The 22,953-nt window shown below is 42.2% G+C and overlaps 1 protein-coding gene across 1 annotated transcript in view; it reads right to left on the reverse strand.

The window, feature by feature from the left end:
* Positions 1–22,598, reverse strand: part of mta1 (metastasis associated 1) — a 41,532-nt gene extending 18,934 nt beyond the window's left edge. The window contains exons 1-3 of the mRNA XM_070979100.1: positions 22,245–22,598; positions 11,119–11,186; positions 8,469–8,562 (exon numbers count right to left, since the gene is read on the reverse strand). Coding sequence (XP_070835201.1) covers positions 8,469–8,562; positions 11,119–11,186; positions 22,245–22,272 — 190 coding nt within the window. The 5' untranslated portion in view covers positions 22,273–22,598. The remainder of the gene's footprint in view (positions 1–8,468; positions 8,563–11,118; positions 11,187–22,244) is intronic.
* Between the last annotated feature and the right edge of the window lie 355 nt (positions 22,599–22,953).

The following is a 22,953-nucleotide window of genomic DNA, read 5'->3' on the forward strand; positions in this document are numbered from 1 at the left end:
GCGAGGAAGAGAGAGGGAGAGGAGGAAGGGGAGCAACGGAGAAATCAGCAGGGAGAGGGAGAGGAGGAGAGACAAAGACATGCTGGAGAGAGCGATAGAGAGACAGAGGAGGCCAGTGAGCGAGCAGAAAAGAGAAAGAGAGCAGTCAGTACGTGCTCCAATTCATTTGGAGTTTCATTAGAGGAAGCGAGACAGAAAGAGGGAGACGGGGAGCAGAACAAAAGCAATCAAGGGATTTTCAGAAGAAGAGATGTGTGGCCAAAATCAATAAGTACTCCTTCACTCCCTCACTCTGCCCGGCACTCAGCAGCCACACACATTCACGCGCTCGCAGCGGGAGCCTCACTCCATCTTCTGCCATGTAAAGGCAACAAAATATGGACGGAGATTATTCATAAAAGAAAAGGGAAAAAAGACAACACGTGATTAAAAGGAAGAGGAAATAAGGTGGGAAGTTGTGGGAGCGTGGAGACAATCGAGTGCAATGTGCATACGTGACATGAAAACATGTTTTGGGGGTATCTAATTATTACATTGTGCACATGTACATGTGTTTTACATTTACTTTACATTTTTGGTATTTACTGTTCTGATGTTCCAGTAGTTATCCAGCCAGGCTGCTCATAATGAGCTCAAAACTGCTGGCAGTGTTTCCCCTCCGAGGCACTGCATTAGCATAAAAATCTATAACACTGCAAAACTGAATCAAATTTAAATTGCAAGAGGAGTGTATTAATTATTGGTAAGACTGGCTTTTCCTGTGAAGGCAACGTAGTCATGTGGCACACACAAGACTGCGAGACACTGTAAACTGCCTAAAAAAAAGGATGTGTACATTTTTTTGACAGCACATCAGTTGAAATGAATGAAGAAAGAAAATGAACTTCAAAAAAAGGATGACAGCAGCTCCTGAGTTATGCAGGGACTGCATTAGAAGAGTGAAGGATTAAAGAGTTTATCCAGGAAGAGGCAGAAGAAGCAGTTTGTTGTTGAACAGAGGCGCACAAAAACTGATGGCAACCAGGCACACGTGCAACTGCAGGGCCAACACTTCAAATCTTAAATTCATAGATCACCAACAGTCAATTAGTGTTTCCTCCAGGAAAATTAGACCGCTGTGGTGCTAAACGCTGCCCACTGTTTCTCACACATCGGCAGCTGATTGTGACTGAGGCTGTTTGCCTCTACTTTTCCCAACTTGTACGACCTCTGAAGGAGGGCTGCAACTCATGATCATCTTCACTGTTGATTCATCTGATGATAGTTGCTTCAATTAATCATGTCAGATGCTAGTCCCCATAGCTCAAGGTCACAGTTTGAACGTTAGAATTTGTCTCAACAACAGTGCAAAATCAAAATATGTTCAATTTATGACGTTAAAAAACAAAATAAAAACAGAAAATTCTCACATGAGAAGCTGGAAGGAGCAACGTTTCGCACTTTTGCTTAATAAATGACAGATTGTTTAATGGCATTATATAAACTATTTTTCTGCGACTCGGCTGATCGATTAATTGACCGTTTCAGAGGAGTTTATTTCCAAACGTGAATGAAGGCATCAATCAATTAATCAGTCAACTGCTGAGCTCATTTTTTTCAGAGAGATAAAAGAAAAGAGCGATGATTCAGTCCACCACCTCCTGTGATGTCTTTCTGGGAGAAATTAGATTTTAGCCTCCGAACAGAAAAAAAAGACGAACTGCTCTTTTGGAGGATTAAAACTTAAATATTGTTTTGTGTGTGCGTGCATGTGTGTAAAGAATAGACAGTATAGTATCTTGTATACACCGTAAAGCCCTTTGAGGCAAAAATGTGATCAGTGTTCCTGGGTTACATAAGCAAAATTTGACTTTTGAGCTGATTGTCAGTATGTGGGCCTCAGTGTTTGAATATGTGTTACTCAGAAATCTTCTGTATGCACATATCCATGAATTTACACACATGCATGCACACATGCACACACACATGCAGGATTATGTAGTGATGCATCAGTTGGCTGGCCCTTCCAGCTGGCCTGGCCGCACGTCCTCGAGCAGCAACTCAACTCCCCAACCTCGGTCCTTCTCCTCCTCTGAGCCAATCTCCTGGCAGTGCACCCGCGCCATACTCTCTACAAATTGCCTCTCCATCTCACCTGTCCCAGCCAATTATCAATTATTGATGAATGGGTCGCCTTACCAGACCGAGAGACTGCGATGGGAGGGAAAAGAGAGGAAAGAGCAGGCCTGAGGGTGAGAGGAGGAGGTGAGGAGAGCACGGCAGACTGTTATTACCTTAACAAACTGACTACACCTCTATGATACAGTGTGTGTTGGAAGTGGTGGTGGGAGGACTAGGGACTGAAGAAGCTACAGACTCTTCTGCTCCAAAATCATTGGTCAGAAGGAAAATAACTGTTTACCCAGGATTCCTGCTAAAGCGCAGAGATCTATCAACATAGGATCAATCCTGTGATGTGAGAACAAATCATCTTTGGGCTTGTTTGTGCTAATATTGTGACATAAGTTAAATATTGTGTTACCTTTGTCTTAAAGGCTGCATTACTGTGAATTCAGACCCAACTGTCCTCTAACACCTTTTCCTCTTGGTGAATAAATTACCCGCTGCCACAAACAAAATCAAGTGTTTGAAAATACTAATAGTCATACCCAAAACATCACCACAAAATCAATACTGAGGTAACGGCTTTGTCAATAAAGCCCGGCGCTGACTCCCATATTGAATGATTCAGACGGTGTCCTCAGATCTGTAGGCTAAGGCACACCAGACGCCGTGTGCTCAAACCACCTCACACACAACTGCATTGTGGGCATTTTTCATTCACAACACATTGCAAGCAAGAGTAAGATGAGGAGCAGCGCAGTCAGTAGAAAACAAAACTGTAGAGCAACGCAATGTGGTGCAGCAGCGTGTGTTGTGTTATGTTTACGATGCCACTTCAGGTCGAGAAGCTGACAACATTTAATCCCTCGAGGGGCAGCGCTCTCATGAACGTGTACCGTCAACAGTACAAGAGAGCGACGGAACGTCAAGTGGCCTTTCTCAAGCAAACAGACCTGGAAATTTTTACCATTTATATAAACAGTTAAGTGTTCCTGCGTTGTCAGAATCACACTGGGTTTATGAGGCTCATGCGAGACGAGTGCGTAGTGTTTGAATGAGTGCACAGTGTTAGACTCTCCTCCTGATTATTACACTCACTTATGTCAATTAGTGTCTACATGCAATTGAAAAGAGGCTAAATATTGCAGATTTTTTGATGCAGCAGAGGGCAAGGTATCCTAACAAACTCCAAATGTATCCTATGCATGCTGTGGTGCAACTGAAACGTGTAAATGTCTTTCAAACTCCACACCTCTGCTTGGCTTTCCATTAAAAATCTGCGGTCTCCAATCCCAAAAGGAGATCACTATGTTGACATCACAAGGGATATTTTCCCAGACATAACAAAGCTTCCTCTGGGGAAACAGGGAGCCTTATACAGCTATTTTCACAGGCTCACTGGTTCTTCTCATGGCATGCGTAAACTGATTTTGGTGTGTAAAAGTCACTGGGATTCCCCTTTAAAGAACCAGTCAAATTTCTTCGGTGTGGTGTAAATAAGAAACAAAAAGTCTGTAACTGGGGAAAGGATTTTGGCTGTGAATATGCTTAATGTGCAACCTGATTTCTAACAGGATTTTTTTTACGTGTATGCACGTGAATGAAAAAGACCCAGGACAGAGTCTGTCTTCCAGACTGCTTATTGCTAATTTACTTAAGATACGGCAGTGGAGACCTTGGTTCAACAATGTGGAGGAAGGTGAGGGAGAAATCTGATTAGCAGCCAGCTGTATTTAAACATGGGTGTAACAGTAATCAGGCTGTCGCAGTGCATCTAAACATGTCCCCTGTTTCCCAGACTTAACCTCGTTTCTCCCACTAACCTGGTTCCTGGCGTGCGTTGAAGCCTTTTCAAAAACATGGCAAGTCATTAAAGCAAAAGTTTAACAGCATAAAGGCCAACACATGCCCAAAACTTTATTTTGGCTCATCATGCAAACATTTGCATGCAGCATACAGGAGTATTTTTAGCTAAATTTCCTTTTATCTACAAACAATAAAGCACAAAGGTGTTTATTAGCATGATTTTCCCCTTTCTTCCCTGACAAACAGTACGTTTTTATATATTCAAACAATTAAATTAATAAGATGCCTGCTGTTGGCCAATGACAATATGAAACCGCTGTGTGCTCCCTAACAAGAGCAACAACCGTGTCAGCACCAGGCGGGGGTCTTGTCCTCACTTTGTAATCATTACTGCAGATAAGGCCGCAGTTCGTAAAGCTCTGCAGGCGGGGATGCAAATGAGAAATTCATCCTCTCACGGTAGGACCTTATAACATATCATCACTCTAGCCAAATATAGAGTGGTTGTGATGGTGAAGCTTAAGTGGTCCCACGTGGCACTACTACTGGCAGGGTGAGAGAGACCATCCTGCGAATGAATTTGCTTATACAACCCTAATAAAAGCATCCAAAAAAAGATATGTGACATAGGTTTATGACCCACTTTGGAGCCCGAGCAAAAAGAAACTAGCAGCTCCAACATACAATACTCAGCTCACGACAGGCCTAACACCATTCACACTGACTCTACTTCAGTGCATCAGATCGCTGGAAACATTGTTGTCTATTGTTTGTGGGAGCTAGGAGCCACATCTCCAACATAGAGAAAGGTTTGAGTCATGGCAAATTCAAACGTCTGAAGGGAGGGGCCAGGGAGGTAAAATGCCAAGTCCGCCACAGAGGCTGACCACTCAGGAGGCCGCTTCGCTCACAGGGGAGGGGCTAACGCCGGAGTTGGAGGCCCCATTGAGGGAGTGCTCCGGATCTCAGCAAGCAAAATATTTGATCAATGACTCACAGCAGACACACATTAAGACACACAGGCTCATACGCACACACACGCACATACACCCAACTGCCATTCTCCACTAGTCCAGAACAAAACTGAATTAAATGTTCCCCTTTAGCAGTTCCAGTGACAGGCCCAGAGCTAAAAACTCAAGTCCATCATGCATGTATAAGCACACATGAACACACACAAGCGTACCCATACACACACACGGAGAGAGAGGCGCATGCAGCCAGGCTGCAGCTACAGAAATGCAGACAGGATACAGCCCACACCCATGCGGTGCAGTCATTCCCACCATGCATTTTTTACATATTGCAAATGTCTGGAAGCCCCTTACCCAAACTGCAGCTGGTAACACACAGCCAAAACCAAGAGGCCTATATGGGAACGGCCTATACAAACATCAGTGTGCCAATACTATCATATGATGCTTAGGTTGTTCAACCACAAATGCAACAAAACCTTGATTGTTAGTGACATACTCGTGTTTACTTAAAGCTTACCATGCAACAAAATACAAATACACATCAAAATGAAAAAAACAACAACAACAAATATCTGTTTTCTTGACAATATCATTCTATTAGCAGACACACTGAGGGCGTACATCTTCAGCAGAATGACTAAAAATCCTATTTTTAAAAAAAGTACTGTGCAGAAAGAAGCAGCATTCAAATGTTTGAACACACACGAACGCTGCACAAAAATAATCACAGACTTTCTTAAAAGGGACACACACACTGACAAACTGATGCTGTGTGGTCCAACAGAACAAACAGTCCCCTCCTGCCACGGATACACCCCCAGGCCTCACACACACACACACACGCGCGCATTTACACACACACAAACAAAAACACACAGTCACACATGCACATTCACACCCCAAGAGCCAACATTAAGCCTGCCACACCCAGTCAAAGTCTAGTGGTTGGTTTTTCAAGCCTGGACTGCAGGATGGCAGCGTTTCTCCTCGACATTTTTTTGCCTCCAAATGAAGAAAATGATCAATGTGCAGCGCTAAGGCCCCTTCCCGTGATGCATGCTACACCTGCGTGCTGAGTATGTCTATCCGTTCATCGGTCCACAAAGCTATGCCCATCTTATAGCAACTGCAACTTTCTATCTATGAGGCTGATATTTGCCATGGAGATCAGCTGTGTGCGTGTGAATGCATGAACGCGTGGATGCACGCCCATACGAGGTCACAGCTACAGCTAATTTGCAGTAGTTTAAATTTGCACCTGTGGTATTTTAACAAAGCAGAAAAGTCACAGAGTCAGATTGGATTGTGCAGCCCACTGAAGGTGACACTTTCCTTGAAATCCCATCCCCCCACATCGTTATCAACAGCGAAATCGGCAAGGGCTGCATCAATTTTTCCAATTTTCCAAAACAGACAGTCCGAAAAGCATTCCCACTTCAAGCAGCTACTGGCCTGGTATATAATAAAAAAGTAATGTGGGGTTTTAACTCCTCTGTCAAGCTCTCTTTTTGATTCTCGGCACAGCTCTCCTGCCCTTTTTTGTGTAAACAACTGAGTGCGCCGTAAAGATGAAAGACCCAAAGTGAGCGCTGTCACCCACATTTGTGTGATACATTTGCGTCTCGAGCTTCTCTATGAGGACAATTACCTTCGCTCAACCTCAAAGCGTGGCCATTCAGAACAGCTATAAACACTTTTGCCTTCAGACGCAGTCACACTCCGCTTGGTATGAACTGCTGAGTTTCAAGAATACCCTGGCCTTTAATCCTGCTTAACATTGTGTTTGTATGTACGTTTACAAAAGATAATTTCACGTTTGATCAAATATGAAGCAAAATAACAGAAATCTCACTATTGAAATATATAATCAGAGTCTTTAGCTTGCAAAAATATCCACCTAAACAATCATTCAGTCTTGAACTTTTCTGACGAGTGTAAATTCCGCAAGTGGTCTGAATGTCTCAATCCACGCATGAGAAGATTTTACTCGATTTTACACGTTCACTCATCATGAGTCCCACTCGAGAATTGTTATCTTTGCTGTCCTCTCCCACTGCATTACAAAATAAGTAAATTGAAAATGTGATGGTTAACTTAACAATCACAGCCTAAATCTGCCAGTATGTGTGCAGTGGGTGGTGGTATTTTCCCACTAAGATTACACTGAAGATGGGATGCTGCTCACAGCCAGGTCTTATTTCAGTGACAGCCGTAGTTTTTTATAAATTCAATTCAAATAAATAGATTTCTAAACCTATATCCTCCTCTAAGGCAAAGTTGGCTTGCGGGCAGGGTTTACAATCGAGCCACCTCAACATCCACCGCAACACAGAAACAGACAAATATCAGATTATTAGATTGGAGGAGTCAGTGGCTTCATAGAGCGTCAAAACAGACCTTTTTTATATGGTCAAAAGAGGTGATATCATAGCAAATATCCTGAAGGGGGAATAAATCCCACCTCCATCTTTGCTTCTTTACTTTTTCGATTCATGCAAGCGGTGTCCTGAAGGCATCACGTCCAACTGACCACTGGGAAGACGACCAGGACATTCAAGAATGGCTCTGGTCTTTAGGTGACACCGACTTATCCATCTTAGAAGTGCTAACATCAAGGGAAAAAAGCCAAATCAGCTAAATCTGAGCGAGGCAACAAAATCAGGAAGGCAAAATGCTCCACTTCTGAAACACTCCCAGTGGGATTTGAATCCCTGTGGAGAAAAAAACCATGCCCAGTGAAATCTCCAGGTAAATTCAGGGCCTAGTAGCTGTAGAATATGGACGTGCATAATAAGGCATTGACAAGTGCTTTATGATGGATGATAAATATGCTAGTAAGTAACTAGTGAGTGGTGAATATGATGATGGTGAATATGTACACCTTAATATAAAGTGGTGCTCCCCTTCTTTGTTTCCCATGATCATTTTAGAAGACATTGTTTGAATGTCTTTCTCTAGAAAAAACATGCCAGTACTAAGAACATTAAAAGTCCACAGTGCTTAGTCTTCCAGCTGTTCCAGATACTGCAGGACATGCACCACACTCAAAGAGCACCATGTTCAAGTACACGCTACACACCCACGCTTGGAAAGGCACATATGCACACACACACACACACACACACACACACACACACACACACACACACACACACACACACACACACACACACACACACACACACACACACACACACACACACACACACACACACACACACACACACAAGTGTGTCATATTGATACACCCAACAGTCTGACTGCTGTCTGCAATCAGGCCTATCAGAAGAGGGCTGCAGTGTGGACCGTTTCTCAGATCGGCGACAGTGCACAAACTCAATTCAATCTTGTGTCGTCCCTTGATAAAAATGTGGCGTGCAAACACGCCTTACAATAAAACCAAATAGCAAATAGAGTAGTATTTTCCAGTTCAGGGAAATCTAGTTCAATTGGATATGAAGGCACTACAACTTTGCAGTGGAAAAGAACTGCAGAAGGATGCCAAAAAGAGCAGTTTTAAATCCTGGTTGCCGTGTTTTTGATGCCTGGCGTTTGCTGGCTGGGTTACGGTCGGTCACTCACTTGCATGTTTGTCTGCCAGGGCGATGAGTGTGCTGGAGATGTCCCTGCGCCGGTAAAAACACACCACTTTGGCCTCCACGTTCCCATTGGCTGTCTGCAAAGCAGAGACAATCGACGTTACCACGGCAACAAGTGGTGCCGCACATAGAGCACCCACACACACACACACACACACACACACACACACACACACACACACACACACACACACACACACACACACACACACACACACACACACACACACACACACACACACACACACACACACACACACAGATGAAAGACCCATAGATGAGGCTAGTTCTTAACGATGGCTGAAAACGCAGTGTGAGACTACAGCAATGCTCCAAAAATCACAATAAGTGTTGCAGTTAACAGGACAGCGTGGTGTGTTGGGGGTTGTCTGTGCAGTCCTAGTATTCGTTTTCCTAATACTTCCAAGTATTCGCATTCCCAGTAATAGTACACTGGTATGTTGATATGACGTTGCTTTAAAACCAAGAGTTGCATGACAATGTTTTATTGAAAGGTGCCTGAAACAAGAGAACGAGAGCGCTCGAGGTCTGCAAAGCAATGAGGTGCATTTAGAAATTGATTAGTCGCTTTTACCTCTTCTCTTACTCCCTACACATAAAAAAATGTAATAATAGAGTAGAAACTGCAATATTGATAAGCTGTGATACTCTTAAGTGTTAACATATCACTGACAATCACATTTGTATGTGATTATAGAGCAGGCATATTGGATTAGGGACTCTCTCATGAATACTACTGGTGAGATGTAATGTGAGGACAAGATGAATGGAGAGACAGGGAACAAGCAGTCCTATTTCTTAACATTCTGCAGACACTTCAGCGCTGCATAATTTCTACTTTTTACCTATCACCAAATAATTAAAAACAAGTTCTTAATGAAAAGCTAAGGACTGTGATTGCAATTATTTAGCTTTTGTTCTTTTCTCGCATGGCACAGATTCAGTTACGGTTAATCTGGAGGGAATTAACTTCTATTCTCTGTAGCATTTCCTTTTGCGTGCCAGTTAAAACTATAAAGCTAACTTGGTCTATAGGCCAAGTGAAGCAGAACATAACAGAGGATAATAACACAGAAACAGACCATTAACAGAGCTACAGTCAGCATTAAGCCATGAGTATGGGTGGAAGAAAAACAAAGAAAAGCCATATCTATGATCATGAGGATGTGTTAATATACAATTTAAACATGCACTGCTTCAGTAAAATCACAAAACCATCTGACAAAGTCAAGAAAATTAAGAGTATTTCCCCCTTTAGCATTTCTATTATGAATTCATATATATTTACACGTGCAAGCAAGTTTAAACTGGAAACCTAACTTGTCCAGCAGCCCAATTACAGCAGAACATGACAGAAGATGATAAGAGTTGAACTGGTCGGCACAAACAGAGAGGAGGACCTCAGTATGTGTGTGTGTTAGAAATAAAGAAAGGTAATCTGGTGCAATCACAGGGATCCATCAAGGTGTAGTTTAAATATGTGGCAGTCAAGCAGCAAAGCTGATCAATTTTCTACAAGCATTTCCTGTCTGATCTCAAAGTTTTGAAGTTAATGTCACACTCTGTGCGCGAGTTTGAATGATGAGTAAATTTTCGCCACTGCGATGATTTTCGGCTCCTCTTTGTCTTATTTGATAAAAAGCTTATTTTTGCCCTACAAGCCATCTCACACCAACATATTGCAGATAAGGAAACTGTGATGTGCCTTTCTCTATTCTTCCATTTTTTTTTTTTTAAATTCTAGAATTTGTGGCACTAAATAAAAGATAGTGGTTTGCACACTTTACTGCTGCCATTACGTACAAATGCTTTCAGGCCATCATTCCAGCCAAATTCTTCCCGTTCTGTGTCTTCAGTCGTTTTAAGCAGCTGATTTTTCCCTACACTTTTTTACGAGTATCTCCAACCTTATGGAGGAGACACCCAGAGATCCCTGAGGAGCACAGAGACTGACAGTGACAGGCAGAATAGAGGGCTCACTCTGAGCTCTGTGTCAATCACATTAAACAGCCTCCATATTATCCAGCACAGGCCTGGGACAGGGGACAGACAGCAGGCACCTGTAACTAGTCTGCAGAGACAGGCCTCTTTTCCTGCTTCCTTCACTGAACAATGTTCAAGATGGCAGACAAAAACACAAATTTAATCACATTTTAACCACAAATTAAAGACCTGTGGCTTGAATAGAGCTCCAACTAATGACTATTTTCTTTATCGATTAATGCTCTAATAAATGTCATCATTAATTGATTAATCATTTGGTCTATAAAACGTCAGAAAATAGTAAAACATATAAAGTAGACTCCAAATATCACAAAAGATCTACAATTCTGCTTTATGAGAACCCAAAAGGGTTTTCATAAAAATTTGCTTTACACTACAAGCCTGATTCAGATATTTTTATGCTTTATGGATGCAGTCAAGAACACACACAGGCAGCTGAGATACTACTGTATATGGTCACTAATAAAACTGATTTGATCTCTGTCAAATCAGATTGAAGAAGAGTGGGTTTGTAGAGCTGTGACGGAGGAGTGAAATCTGATGTGAAACTGTCAGATCTGTGTTGCATTCAAGGGGACAAATTGAACCTCAGACAGGCACACACTCACCTTGTTCAACTCCTCTATCCTCCTGATCAGCAGTGGGTTACTGGACGAGTTCTCAAAATACACATAATCTGCAGAGGAACAGCAGGGAAGAGGAAGAGGAAGAGAAAGAGGGAGAGGAGAATGGAAAGTGAAAGGAAAAGAGCAAAGAGAAATGTCAGTCAGGACTGTGAGATCATCCAAGGTGATTTCCAGTTGGACCGCACAATGACAGCATAATTAGTGAACAGGAAAGTGCTACACAGGCATCAACCAAATGCTGGTTTAACTTGATTGGGTTGGGAGCTGTAGCTGGGAGGTCTGACTGAATTAGACGTTGACGCACCAGTACACTCACACACACAAACACGCACACACAAACAAGTCAGGCCATCCATTGAGGCTGCAGCCTTGTATTTCCTCATGCTTTCTTTGTCCTATTGCTCCGTTCATCCCCCCCATGTGTTGTTGTTTGCATGCATGGCGCATCTGCATTTGTGTGGGTGTGTATGAGAGACTGCACAAGCTGCACCACGCATGTGTGACTTTACTATTCATTTGTGTGTGTGTGCGTGTGTGTGTGGTTCCTGGCACTGCTCCAGGCCCATTGGAGGCTTAGCTCTCACCAGGATGTCCCCACAGGCCCCAGTCTTGGTAGGGTGCCTGGTCTTAGCCCTGCATGTGTCTTGGCTGAGTGCTGTCAGATTATACCCCACACTTGGATGGTTGCCTAGAGGTGGAGCCATCCTCCCTTCACCCTGAACCTCCCCCTCCCATCCCCCCCACACTCCCCGAGGCCCCCCGTCTTCTTGACCGACGAGGCCAGAGATCGCCCGAAATTCCAGCAGCATACCCGCGATACATACTGACTCCTGCTTTTATTTCCTGCACCTCCTGCGTCCAACGCTAACTGGTTTAGGCATGCACTCATCATGCTCGCACACCCAGGATCTGCTCTGACATCTATCGTGCATTGCTATGACTACCAAACTTAAAGGAAAAATCCACTTTCAAACCCTTGAACACTGCTGAAACAATCTTGTATCCTGTATTTAAAAACACTTTAAACACACATTTTGTCTGTTCTGACTTTTTGGCATCAATAGCTTCAGAATAAAGACATTGAAACATGAATGAAAGAACATTGTGCTGAAACGATGAGAAAAATAACTAATTCATTAAATGACAGAAAATTAATCGACAGCTATTTTGAGAGTTGTGAAGCAAAAAGTCCAAAACATTTTATTTACAGCTTCTCAAATGTTAAAAAAAAGCTGATTTTCTTGTTTCTTGCCGTGGCTGTAGTACTGGCAACATCTGGCATCAACCTCAACTAACAATCAAAAATCTGCTGATTCTTATCACGATTAGTCGACTAATCAATTACTCGTACATTAGGTTAATTCTCCAGTCAGCACCCTCGCGTTGCTCCCCGGGCTGCGCACAGTGGCTGCCCACTTCTTCTAAAACTTTGGATGAGTTAAATGCAGAGAACAGATTTCAAAATATTTTGTACCATGTATGAGGGCACATGTGACAACAAATTGATTTGATCGCTATAAAATGTGAGGGGAAAAAAAAAGAAAAAAAAAGTCCATCATAATTTCCCCGAGCCCGAGGTGACATCTTCAGAGGTCTTCTTATGTCCGACCAACAGGCCAAAACTCAAAGATATAAAATTTAGAATGATATAAAACAGAACGACAAATCCTCACAATGGGTAAGCTGTGGAACGGTTGGCAAAACTGACCTACATCTGGGGTCGTCTAGAGACGTGTTTTTCAATTCCCTCAGACTTGTCTTGATCACCGTCTCCTCTCATACTTGGATCTCAGTCTGGTTAACTTTATTGATACCTCTTTTGCACAAAGGTTTGGAAAGATGTACTTCGAGTATAAGGTTATGCAGAAATGTTCCACTAACCTGGCTAAAAGCTGACAGTGGAGATCAAAGTAAATTCATTTAAACGGCCCCTAATATTCTGAATGCAGTGAATGGTATTCAATTATCCTGAATGATAATCTGTATGAAGACGTGAAAACTTAACACTTCCTCTTGTGGGTTAACCAAAGCAGCAGCAGTAGTTCAGGCGGCATGTTTACTGTCATTCCTATAACAGCTTCTTCTGGCAACCGCAGACACATATTCACTACTCAACATCGCTCTGAGACGGGGAGAGATCGTAACACCATGCCTGTCTACTCTTCACCCTGTAGCAGCTTGTTACTAGACTCCACTGCCACTGTGACATCTTTGTCCTGCTGCTGAATATCAAATAGTCCGACCTGAAATTGAGCAGCACTGGGACAGAAGATGAAGACAAGACATCAGACCCGTGCGCTTTCTCAAACACAGGGGAGGCGGCCGGCTGGAGGTCAGAGGTCAGAGAAACTGGTTTGTGACTAGTTCTGATCACCAGGCTGGCTGTGAAAGTGAGTGAGCCGCTATCCCTTCAGTGAAAAACCACAGATGAGGTGCACTCGAGCAACAAACGTGATTAGAGCGAAAACAATTTGGTGACTGTAATCGATTAATCTATCACAAGAAAATTAATTAGCTGTGTTATGTTTTACCAATCATTCATTTTCAAGCCAAACTACCCAGCAAATGATGCTTCCAGCATCACAAATGTGAGGATTTTCTGTGTTTTTCTCATCTTATGTCTTAGTAAACTCAGTATCTTTGGGTCTAAAGATAAGACTTTATCCCACACAGGGGAAATTCACCTGGTACAGCAGCAGAATTAAAAAAGAGAGGCACAAAAACAGAACAAGTAGAACAAAATAAATGATAAAAAAAGATACAAAATAAAATCTACAATAGATAAAAAGATACAAAATAAAAATAAATTATTAGAAGGTTATGTATGTTTTATGCAAAGACAATAACATAAGCATTGCGAAAAATAAAGTGAAATAGTTGTGTATATACTGTGAAATGTGTACACATACATACTTTATCACAGGATAAGGACTGTTGGATTTGAATACATCACCTTTGAAAATTCCAAGGAAAATTATTATCATTACCATTTTCTTCTTTGTTACAGATCAAAAAATGAATCCGAAATTCAAGAGGAGACTCAGTAGATAAAAACCAAAAAACCCTCAACTTAATTCCCATTGGCTAACAGTGAAAGGCGCTGTGCTGCTCTCCTGTATGTAAATTAGGGCTGCAGATAACAGTCATTTCCATGATCACTTAATCTGTCGACTATTTTTAGATTAACTGCTAATCTGTGAGATGTCTGGAATTTTTTTTTTCCTGAGATTAAGGTGATGTCTTCCATCTGAGTCACTGTTTAGTCTCTTGAGTGTGAGAAAAAAAGTGAAAAAATTGCAAATTGTGTCGAGCTCCCAGAGCTCTGGGTAACATCTGAGTTGCTTATTTAGTGTAACAAACAGCCCAAAACTGAAAGATTTTCAATCTACAAAGATATAAAACAGAAAAAGAGCAATGTGATATGATCACATAAGAGGAGCGGTAACCAGTGGGTTTGCTTGATAAAACTAAAGGCCTCATCACTTCAGCACTGACGTGAATGTACCAACTGTAACTGGATATCCTGTTCAAAATTCAAGCGCCCCTGACGATTGAGGAAACATCCCGTGGACGCATAAAGGTAAATAAAACTGCCAATGTTCTATTGAGCCTTGATCAAAAAGTTGTTTGACACTCAAAAACAGGGACAGGCGCAGGACAAACCGCGAAGAGAAATGTTGACGGTTAATTGCGGTCTTCAACATTCGCCAGCTCCGAGGGATTCATTAATCCAGGGCCAAAATGCGTCATGACCATTTCAAACTGAAGCAGAGCCACATGTCTTCATTGAGTTTTGGTGTGGGGTTGGGTGTGAATTGCCGCCACACACCAAGACCACTTTTGGTGACGCCACATTTCTTCCAGAACATTTCGACTTTGAAGGTGGGATATTGGGCACAGCTCGCCGTCTTCCTTTTTCCTGGCTCGGGAACTTAAGCTGCCAAGAATAGAATGACTTTATGCGTCCCCTCCTGTCGCCCCCAGAAAGAAAAAGCGAAAACGGGAGGAAAACGGTTAAGTGACAGTCAAGAGTGGGTTGTTTGAGTGTTTGAGTTTCCACCATGTGAGGAGCTGAAGCTTCATAGAGAGCGAGCCGGAGAGGAACTCAAAATGAGAGCAACAGAGAGAAAGAGAGGGCCTGTAGGCACTGAGCAGCGTCACTCAGTCTCTCCGTTTCCCATCAGCCCTCCCGCCGCCTCAATCCGCGTACAACCCCCCCACCCACCACCACCACCACCACCACTCTCCATCCCCCTCTCCCTGAGTCAGCCAATCAGCAGGCTCCGGCGCCTGTGATGTCACAGTGCAGTTGGATTTTCTGTGAGCCAATCAAGGCATGTTACTGAGCCCCAAAAGAGAGAGTCTGCTGGGCTGATTCAAACCAGGCCAGAGACAGACAGACAGACAGACAGACAGACAGACAGACAGACAGACAGACAGACAGACAGACAGACAGACAGACAGACAGACAGACAGACAGACAGACAGGATGATGAGAGAGGGGAAAACAGGAGATAACTGATGGAGAGAGACACATGGACAGAAAGAGAGACTGGAGACAGTCTGGAGGATGAGACAGCCGAGCAGAAATGTTAAGTGGGTGAATCGGTTGGTAAGACAGTTAAAATCTGAAATGAGACACATTAAAAAGGGCAGATTAACTGGACTAACTGGAAAACACACCAGCAAAAAAGTACCTAATACCCTGACCACACATCATCCAAACTACGCACTTTCATTTCAATAGTAAAACTGATCCACTTTCTACTTGTTAGTCTGTAATGATATTATCTGATTTGTTAGTTTTCAATAATCTGAGTTGCAAAATGTCCAAAACATGGCGATGAGAATTATTAACATAACAGAGGGTGCTTTCAAAAACCTGCCTGGCATAATTATAGTATGCCATCACCTGTGCCTACTTTAAAAAAAAACAAAGTACCACACGTACAAAATGCACTACAGACAGTGGAGGCTGTAAAAACAAGTCTTTGCATGGTTTGGCATCAGAATGGAAGGAGTCTTTAACTGCCGATGTCAGCACTTGCATGTTGTCTAAAAAGGAATTGAATCTTTGACGGTCTGAATGATCGTCATAGGGAAATTTTCATTTTACACTACACCTCAGGGAAATGGTGAGAAGCCTCCTAAAGGTTGCAAGATGATTAACGAACATTTCTATGACACAAAATGATGTTAATGCTTTCATTTCTAAAATCTCTGCTTATTGACTTTCATCTTTTTAGAACTCAAAAAACTATGCAAATTGGAACTATTTGCAACTGGTGCTATAAAGCTTGGGTTCCAGTGCGTTAGTGTATCATATGTCTTACACATCATATATATCCCACAGAAGCAGCTCTGCCACTGCATCAAACACACTATCTGCCAGCATTTGGCGATCACCTGATAAGAGAGTCAAGACGGTTCCTGCCCTGGCACTCTATTTAAGCAGTATTCCCCACCCTTGCTGCCACGTAATATACAGCATGCCAGCAGTAAAGCCTAATGGGAGTGGACCCAGTTCAAGCAGGCACAGACACACACTGGAAGCATCACGAGCAGAGTTGGACTGACTGACTAAGTACTAGGAATGCATACGGACTGAAGTTCCTCATTACAGGTGTCAATATAATAGTAATAACAATATTAATAATAAAGAGGGCTGGGCTACAGCTAAGAGGGGAGATGGAGAAGCAGTAAATGGAGAACGTGAAACATCCACCCACGCCTGACCAGCAAACCCCCACCACACCCCACACTCTATCCAATGCTTACTCACACAGTCACACTGAGAGGTGTGTCTGTTGTCGTGAGCAACAACCATGGAAGAGATTATGGCTCAGACTGCCATAGTATAGATGGAGGTTTCTATGGTAATGGCAGGGAATTTAATCTTCTGAATCAATCTCACACCTCGTTTTCGCACTTTGATATCACTCACTTTCACTCTAACTGGTATAATCAACCTAGACACAGTTGCACACATCTGGTTAAAGCAAGACCAAAGCAACTATGCATCCATCTGTCCAAACTACCACTTCCTCTCGTCATTCCTGAACATCTACTTTCACAGAACAGGTAAATGTCTCTTCTGACCTTGGAGACAATCCACACTGACAACTTGAATGTACAGTAAAACATGAGATATGCCTTTTTCATAAACATCAGAGTTAAGTTTAGTTAAGTGATTTTTAAGCCGAGAGGTATTTTGATCTTATAAACTGTGGCAGCAACTTAACCACCATCGTGCATCTGCCTCGCACTTGTGTTACAGCCCCCACTGCAGCTTGTTCTTATTCAAATGTGACTAATCAGCAAGTGTGTGGTGATTTTACACAAAACTCTTCTCTTAAACAACTATTTTTGGGTAGTTTAGACGACCAAGTCTTAAAATCCAAATAGCTGAGCAGAGACACAGAGACCTATCGCCACAAGGCTGATAGCTCGCAGCAAATACTGCGTGTTGTGATGGATGTACGTGCAGGTCGGCCTCTAAAGAAATGTGATGATGGAGACACTTTGTTGAATGAATCTAATGGCTGTCGTGCATCTCTCCGACAGTCCGCCGTGAATTGGGCCGCATGGCAGCGAGCAAGCCTCAGAACTTGACTCTGCGAGTACACCCACCAGACTTGCAAGAGAAGCAACTGCCAGCGTGGGAAATTAACGCCGGTCACCAGCCAAACAAAGTGTGGGCACTGCAAGTTTGTCAGTTTGTAAATTAGTAAACACTACAACACCTTTAAGCAGGTTTTGAGTCATAACTGGCAGCATGGAGAAAATGCTCACCAGCCGAAAGAAATGCGGACATTGACAGTAAAGTTTGTCACTTTTTTAACTGAGTAAACAGCACACACATTTAGCACATTCTGTACAAAAGTTGTCACACTTCAACAGCTTCGCAAGTTTTCAAGCCCTTTGTAAAACAATAGTCAGTTGCCCAAATGAAGATTGACACAGATGTTACTTGCTGAAGTGATTCCTTCCTAATGTGCTTCCATTTTAATATGTAAAATCCACAGTCCTCATTATATGTAAAAAAAAAAATCATAAGAAAGTTTATCTGAAGCTAATATAAGGCTTTAGTAGTCTTTGTGTGAATCGTCCAAAGTTACCATCTCCTTAGTACAAAATTCCCTCTGTGTTCCTGTTCCTCCAATGCAGACAGTTTGTGGGAAAAAAGAGGACATTTTGAACTAAAAAATCTTCAACTTTGGAAGATACCCTCTTGATTTGTCTACCAAAGGCAGACAGGAATTTAGCGCTATGTGAAAAAAATGTATCCCCTTTATTCATTTGAATGGGAGCAGACCAGTAGTGCAGCAGAGGAGCAAATGCAGAGGGCTCCAGAAAAAAATGCACATATGGTCGTGTTACCTTAGAATGAGCTTTTTATATCTACAGAGGGAGCGGGTCCTCTTCCACAGAGTCCACCATGTCGCACCGCCATGTTTCTGTAGTAGCTCTGAGCGGACAAACCAAACGGTGGCTTTACAGGACAGCTTTCATTTTTAAGAGCTCTGCAGCCATCGTAGGTTCTCCTACATGCTTGGAAAAGGAGCAGCGAGGCAAGGGGTATTCAGTTGGTTGCAATCTGCAACCTCACCATGAGATGCCACTAAATCCTACGAACTGGTCTTTCAGAACGTCAACGCCTTATTTCTGGCAAACGGCAAACTGAACCGAGCGCTGACTATGACAGAGCATGTCTTGTCATGCTGTTACTATAGTTACAATCACATGTTGTTGTTTATTTCATGATGGTTTGGTGTTAAACACTGAACTGCAGTTTTATGTGACAACAACACAAGTTAATAGCAAATAAATGCACTGAAGTACTTAAGCTAAGTATAGTTTGGAGGTAAAACTTTTGCGCTTGGCATTAATGTTACAGACAAATGAGTGTTTATATTTTCCCAAACTTCTGTCAGAGATGAAAGTAAACAGATACATGTACTCCAGTTCTGTACTTGAGTTCACTTCTGAGGTACAACTACCAACTACAGATGAGAAAAACAAAGTAAAGACACATCATTTGGATTTTGGGACGGTTCACATTCCACTTTGGAATGGTTACGATAGTTTTTCATTGATGGTTCTGGGACAGTGGTGAAAAAAATTATTCTGGAGCACTGGTTTTTAAGACACTCTCCTTTAAAGCACACAGATTTAGATCTCGACAAAACAATTTCATTTTGATACGAGCAAGCATTGCTGAATGGATTCTTGTTTTAACATCCGTGGTCAGTGCACAAAACTCTGGGCTAGTTTCTCTTCCCTTCCCACCATTAGGATGCTAAGACTTATGATATAGCTTATACTTAGTCACCAACACTTTCCTGTGCATGGGGGAAAGCACTAGGAAGAAGCACTGCAGGCACAGGAAGAGTGGCGTGTGGCCTGCACGATAAAAACAAAGACATCAGTGCCTGTGGAGCCAGCTTTTGTCCATGGTTCATTCACAAGGGAAGTCCTTGCTTTTCCAAGACGATCCTGCATTGTCTTGCAAAGCAGCAGCGATCTTTCGAAGGGTTCTGCTTTATTTGGATGTTGAGTTGAACTGGTCTCAGGAGAGGCTTCAGTCAATTATGAGGCCTTATTTTTGGCCTAAATTGTGCTTGTTTTGATATAAATCATTATTGTTACTGTGCAAAAGAAATTTAGTGGTATGTTTATTCAGTAATTATATTTTTATGCTTTGTGGTTTCAGATTAGTTTAGGTTATTACACAATAAGGCCTACTCGTAATGTTTCAGTTTTACCTACCACGGGCGGACAATAAATTTATGGTATTTGTTAAGTTTCACATTAAAATGTCATTGACATCAAGATCTCTCTTGCAAGACAGACCTGAGAATTAATTAGACATACAAATTAGACACACACACACACACACACACACACACACACACACACACACACACACACACACACACACACACACACACACACACACACACACACACACACACACACAGAGCCACACTAATTAAAACAATCACAAACATTATCAGAAACATACGGTAGTAAAGCTCTGATGTCTCTCAGAGGAATGAGTGTCTCTGATTTCAAGATGTGTTGAAGCTCATTCCAGTAGTGCTGTCCCCAAAAAAGGGACATTACAGTGCCAAGTTGGAAAATTATTATTATTTATGTACAGCGTTAACAGCACTGGGCCTAACATTGACCCTTGAGGGACACCTGTATTGACCATCTGAAAATGTGATTTGAAACAAACTGCAACAACAGTGGCACATCAGAGAGACGTGACTTGAACCAGCTGTGTGCAGAAACATCAAAACCCACAAAAAGGGGCCGAATTAACAAAATGTTGTGACTAAAAGTATCAGGAGCTTTAGGTGGATATGAAAAGAGTCCAACACAGTGTTGGTTTTTACAAAGTGAGTTAACAGTCTCATCCACCAACAGCAATTGACTCGTGATTGTAGGATATCGGACAGCTTGGATATAGGTTGATAGCTGTTGTAATGTATATAATGTGAGTATTTCAATTAGATTAATTTAATTTCAGTTAAAACCACAGAGTGCTATGGTATCTGGGCCAAAATACACTATCTTAGACCGACAAGGTAGGAAGACAGAGAGGAAAATACTGTGACCCACTCATTTTTACTGTCTTGCAAGCATTTTAGTTGATACACAGGCTTGACTGGTAAGCATCTCAATGGAAGAGGATGACATATTGAAGAGACGTACCAAAATTCAGCAACATCTGGCCGGTGAAGTGTTAACTTTCTGCCCTGCTCTGGACATAATCCCTGTTCTCACTCAGGTAGGCCTTGTTTCATTTGACTAAATCAGCAGGCTATGACGTTCACTACGTCCTATTCTCAATGCAGATACCACGCCAAGTGGTAAGAGTCACAGCCTTCCTGTTTCACTAGACTATTGTCAGCAATCACTTTTAAATATATTGTCCAAATGCTAGCAGTCAACTCTTGCTTTCTCTCCTTTTGACACATACAATATGCAACCATAGCTGGGACAACACTGGACCACAATCAATATCATGAATGATAATATCTGCTTGATGGAGATGGATAAGGGGACTGTCCACTGAATAGTTACACCTGCCATCTCCAGTATACCTGCCATGACACACCTTTATGTGGCTGCACTTTTTGACAGGGACATTTGGAGAACATGCTACGAGTTCTCTGATAAAATGTAAGGCTGAGTCTAAATCCTGCAGCACTCATGTTTTTTTGCATGGAAAGCATATGATTGTTGTCCTTTCTTTTCTGTTGTAATGGTCTGTCCTTTCTCATATCCAGTGGTCAGGGGAAACAAGTCCCCTAAAAACAACCAGTGGCTTGTTTAAGCTAAGGTTTAGCTACAATAACTTACATGTCTATTTTAATACAGTACCTACATGAATCAAGGCGACATAAGCAAAAATTGGATGGGAGGGGAAATGAGAATCTTAATTAGGTATAAAATAGAGTTATCAGTTCAAATTAAGATAAAATTAACAATGGTTAAAAATGTGACTTTATTTGCATGTATGATATTTATAGTACAATTTTCCCATCTCAGCTCTTGTAGTTAAGAGGTAGGCATTAACTTTTTTTACACTAGCTCCTTTCTATGTACTTTTCTCTGTGAAAAAGCTGCTTCCCTGCAAGTCTTTAGGGGTTTCTGCAGGTCAGTCAAGGACTAATACTGTTGGTTATCGTTATGAAAGGGTAGCCGGGCAGTAGTTGAATGACACGCAAAACTTTTACAATACGTTCGCCATGTTACCTTAAATGTAACGTTATACAAACACAATGCATACTACGTTAGGTGCAGCGGCATACTGAAGGAGTTGTTTGGGATATCCTAAGTTACAACAAACAAAAGAAACGAGGGAATCCGGCAACGGTTCAGTAAGCGAACCACTACTCTTCATCACCATCCTCCTCTTCACACAGTCACCATCATCATCTGTGAAGCACAAGGCTCTTTAGCTTTAGGGAAATAATAGAAGGGAAGGAAAGACGGACCACGCTCTGTGTATACATAAAAGACCCGCGTAGAATCATGGCGAGTCCGGTTTAAAAATACTATGGGAAGGTTCGACAATGTTACCCCCTCCACCTTACCTCCAACCCGGTACATGTTCGCTGCCATGACTGCCCCCGGTCCCTGGCTTCCTCTCCAGGTAGAGGGGTGGCTCTCTTCTCTCTCTCGCCGCCGGAGCTATGTTAGCACTGCCGCCGCTGTGTGTTGGAAAATGGTGGATTGATCAATACGAAACAGACTAGCTGAGCGACCTTAAAGAGACAGTACACATTATTTTCAAACCCGAAGTTGGGCGGCAGTATTTGGACCAAACGGTGAAAGAAATTACTGATTTCATTCCCAGTTAAATTTTGTTACCATAGCATTTTGAAATTAGCCGTGAGCGTTAGCCGCGACACAGGCGTTCCTGTCTATGTTCCTATAGCCCTACAAGTGACGTCACGGATTCGTCCAAAACCAACGGTTATATGATTTATTTTAATTACTAGTTAATATCACCAGCAGAGTTAATTAGTTCGATTTTCGTGTATTTGCTGGTTTTGATGATACTTGGAGGAAGAAAATGTTCGCTTTAGTATGGACATTTCCTTAACTGACCCTGTTTAACAGAGAAACTAGCTTAACAGCTCGAGCAAGTTGTTACCATGTAGTGGCTTTACCCTTGTTAAAGGGTTACAACTATCGCGATACTTAGAAATGACACCCTGGTTAAACACCGTTGAAGAGTTTGCTGAGGAAACATGCGGAGAAATGTGTTATTTCATATATTTATACAAACATATCTGGAAC

The sequence above is a fragment of the Chaetodon trifascialis genome, chromosome 14, assembly GCF_039877785.1.
Source record: "Chaetodon trifascialis isolate fChaTrf1 chromosome 14, fChaTrf1.hap1, whole genome shotgun sequence".
Taxonomy (NCBI): Eukaryota; Metazoa; Chordata; class Actinopteri; order Chaetodontiformes; family Chaetodontidae; genus Chaetodon; species Chaetodon trifascialis.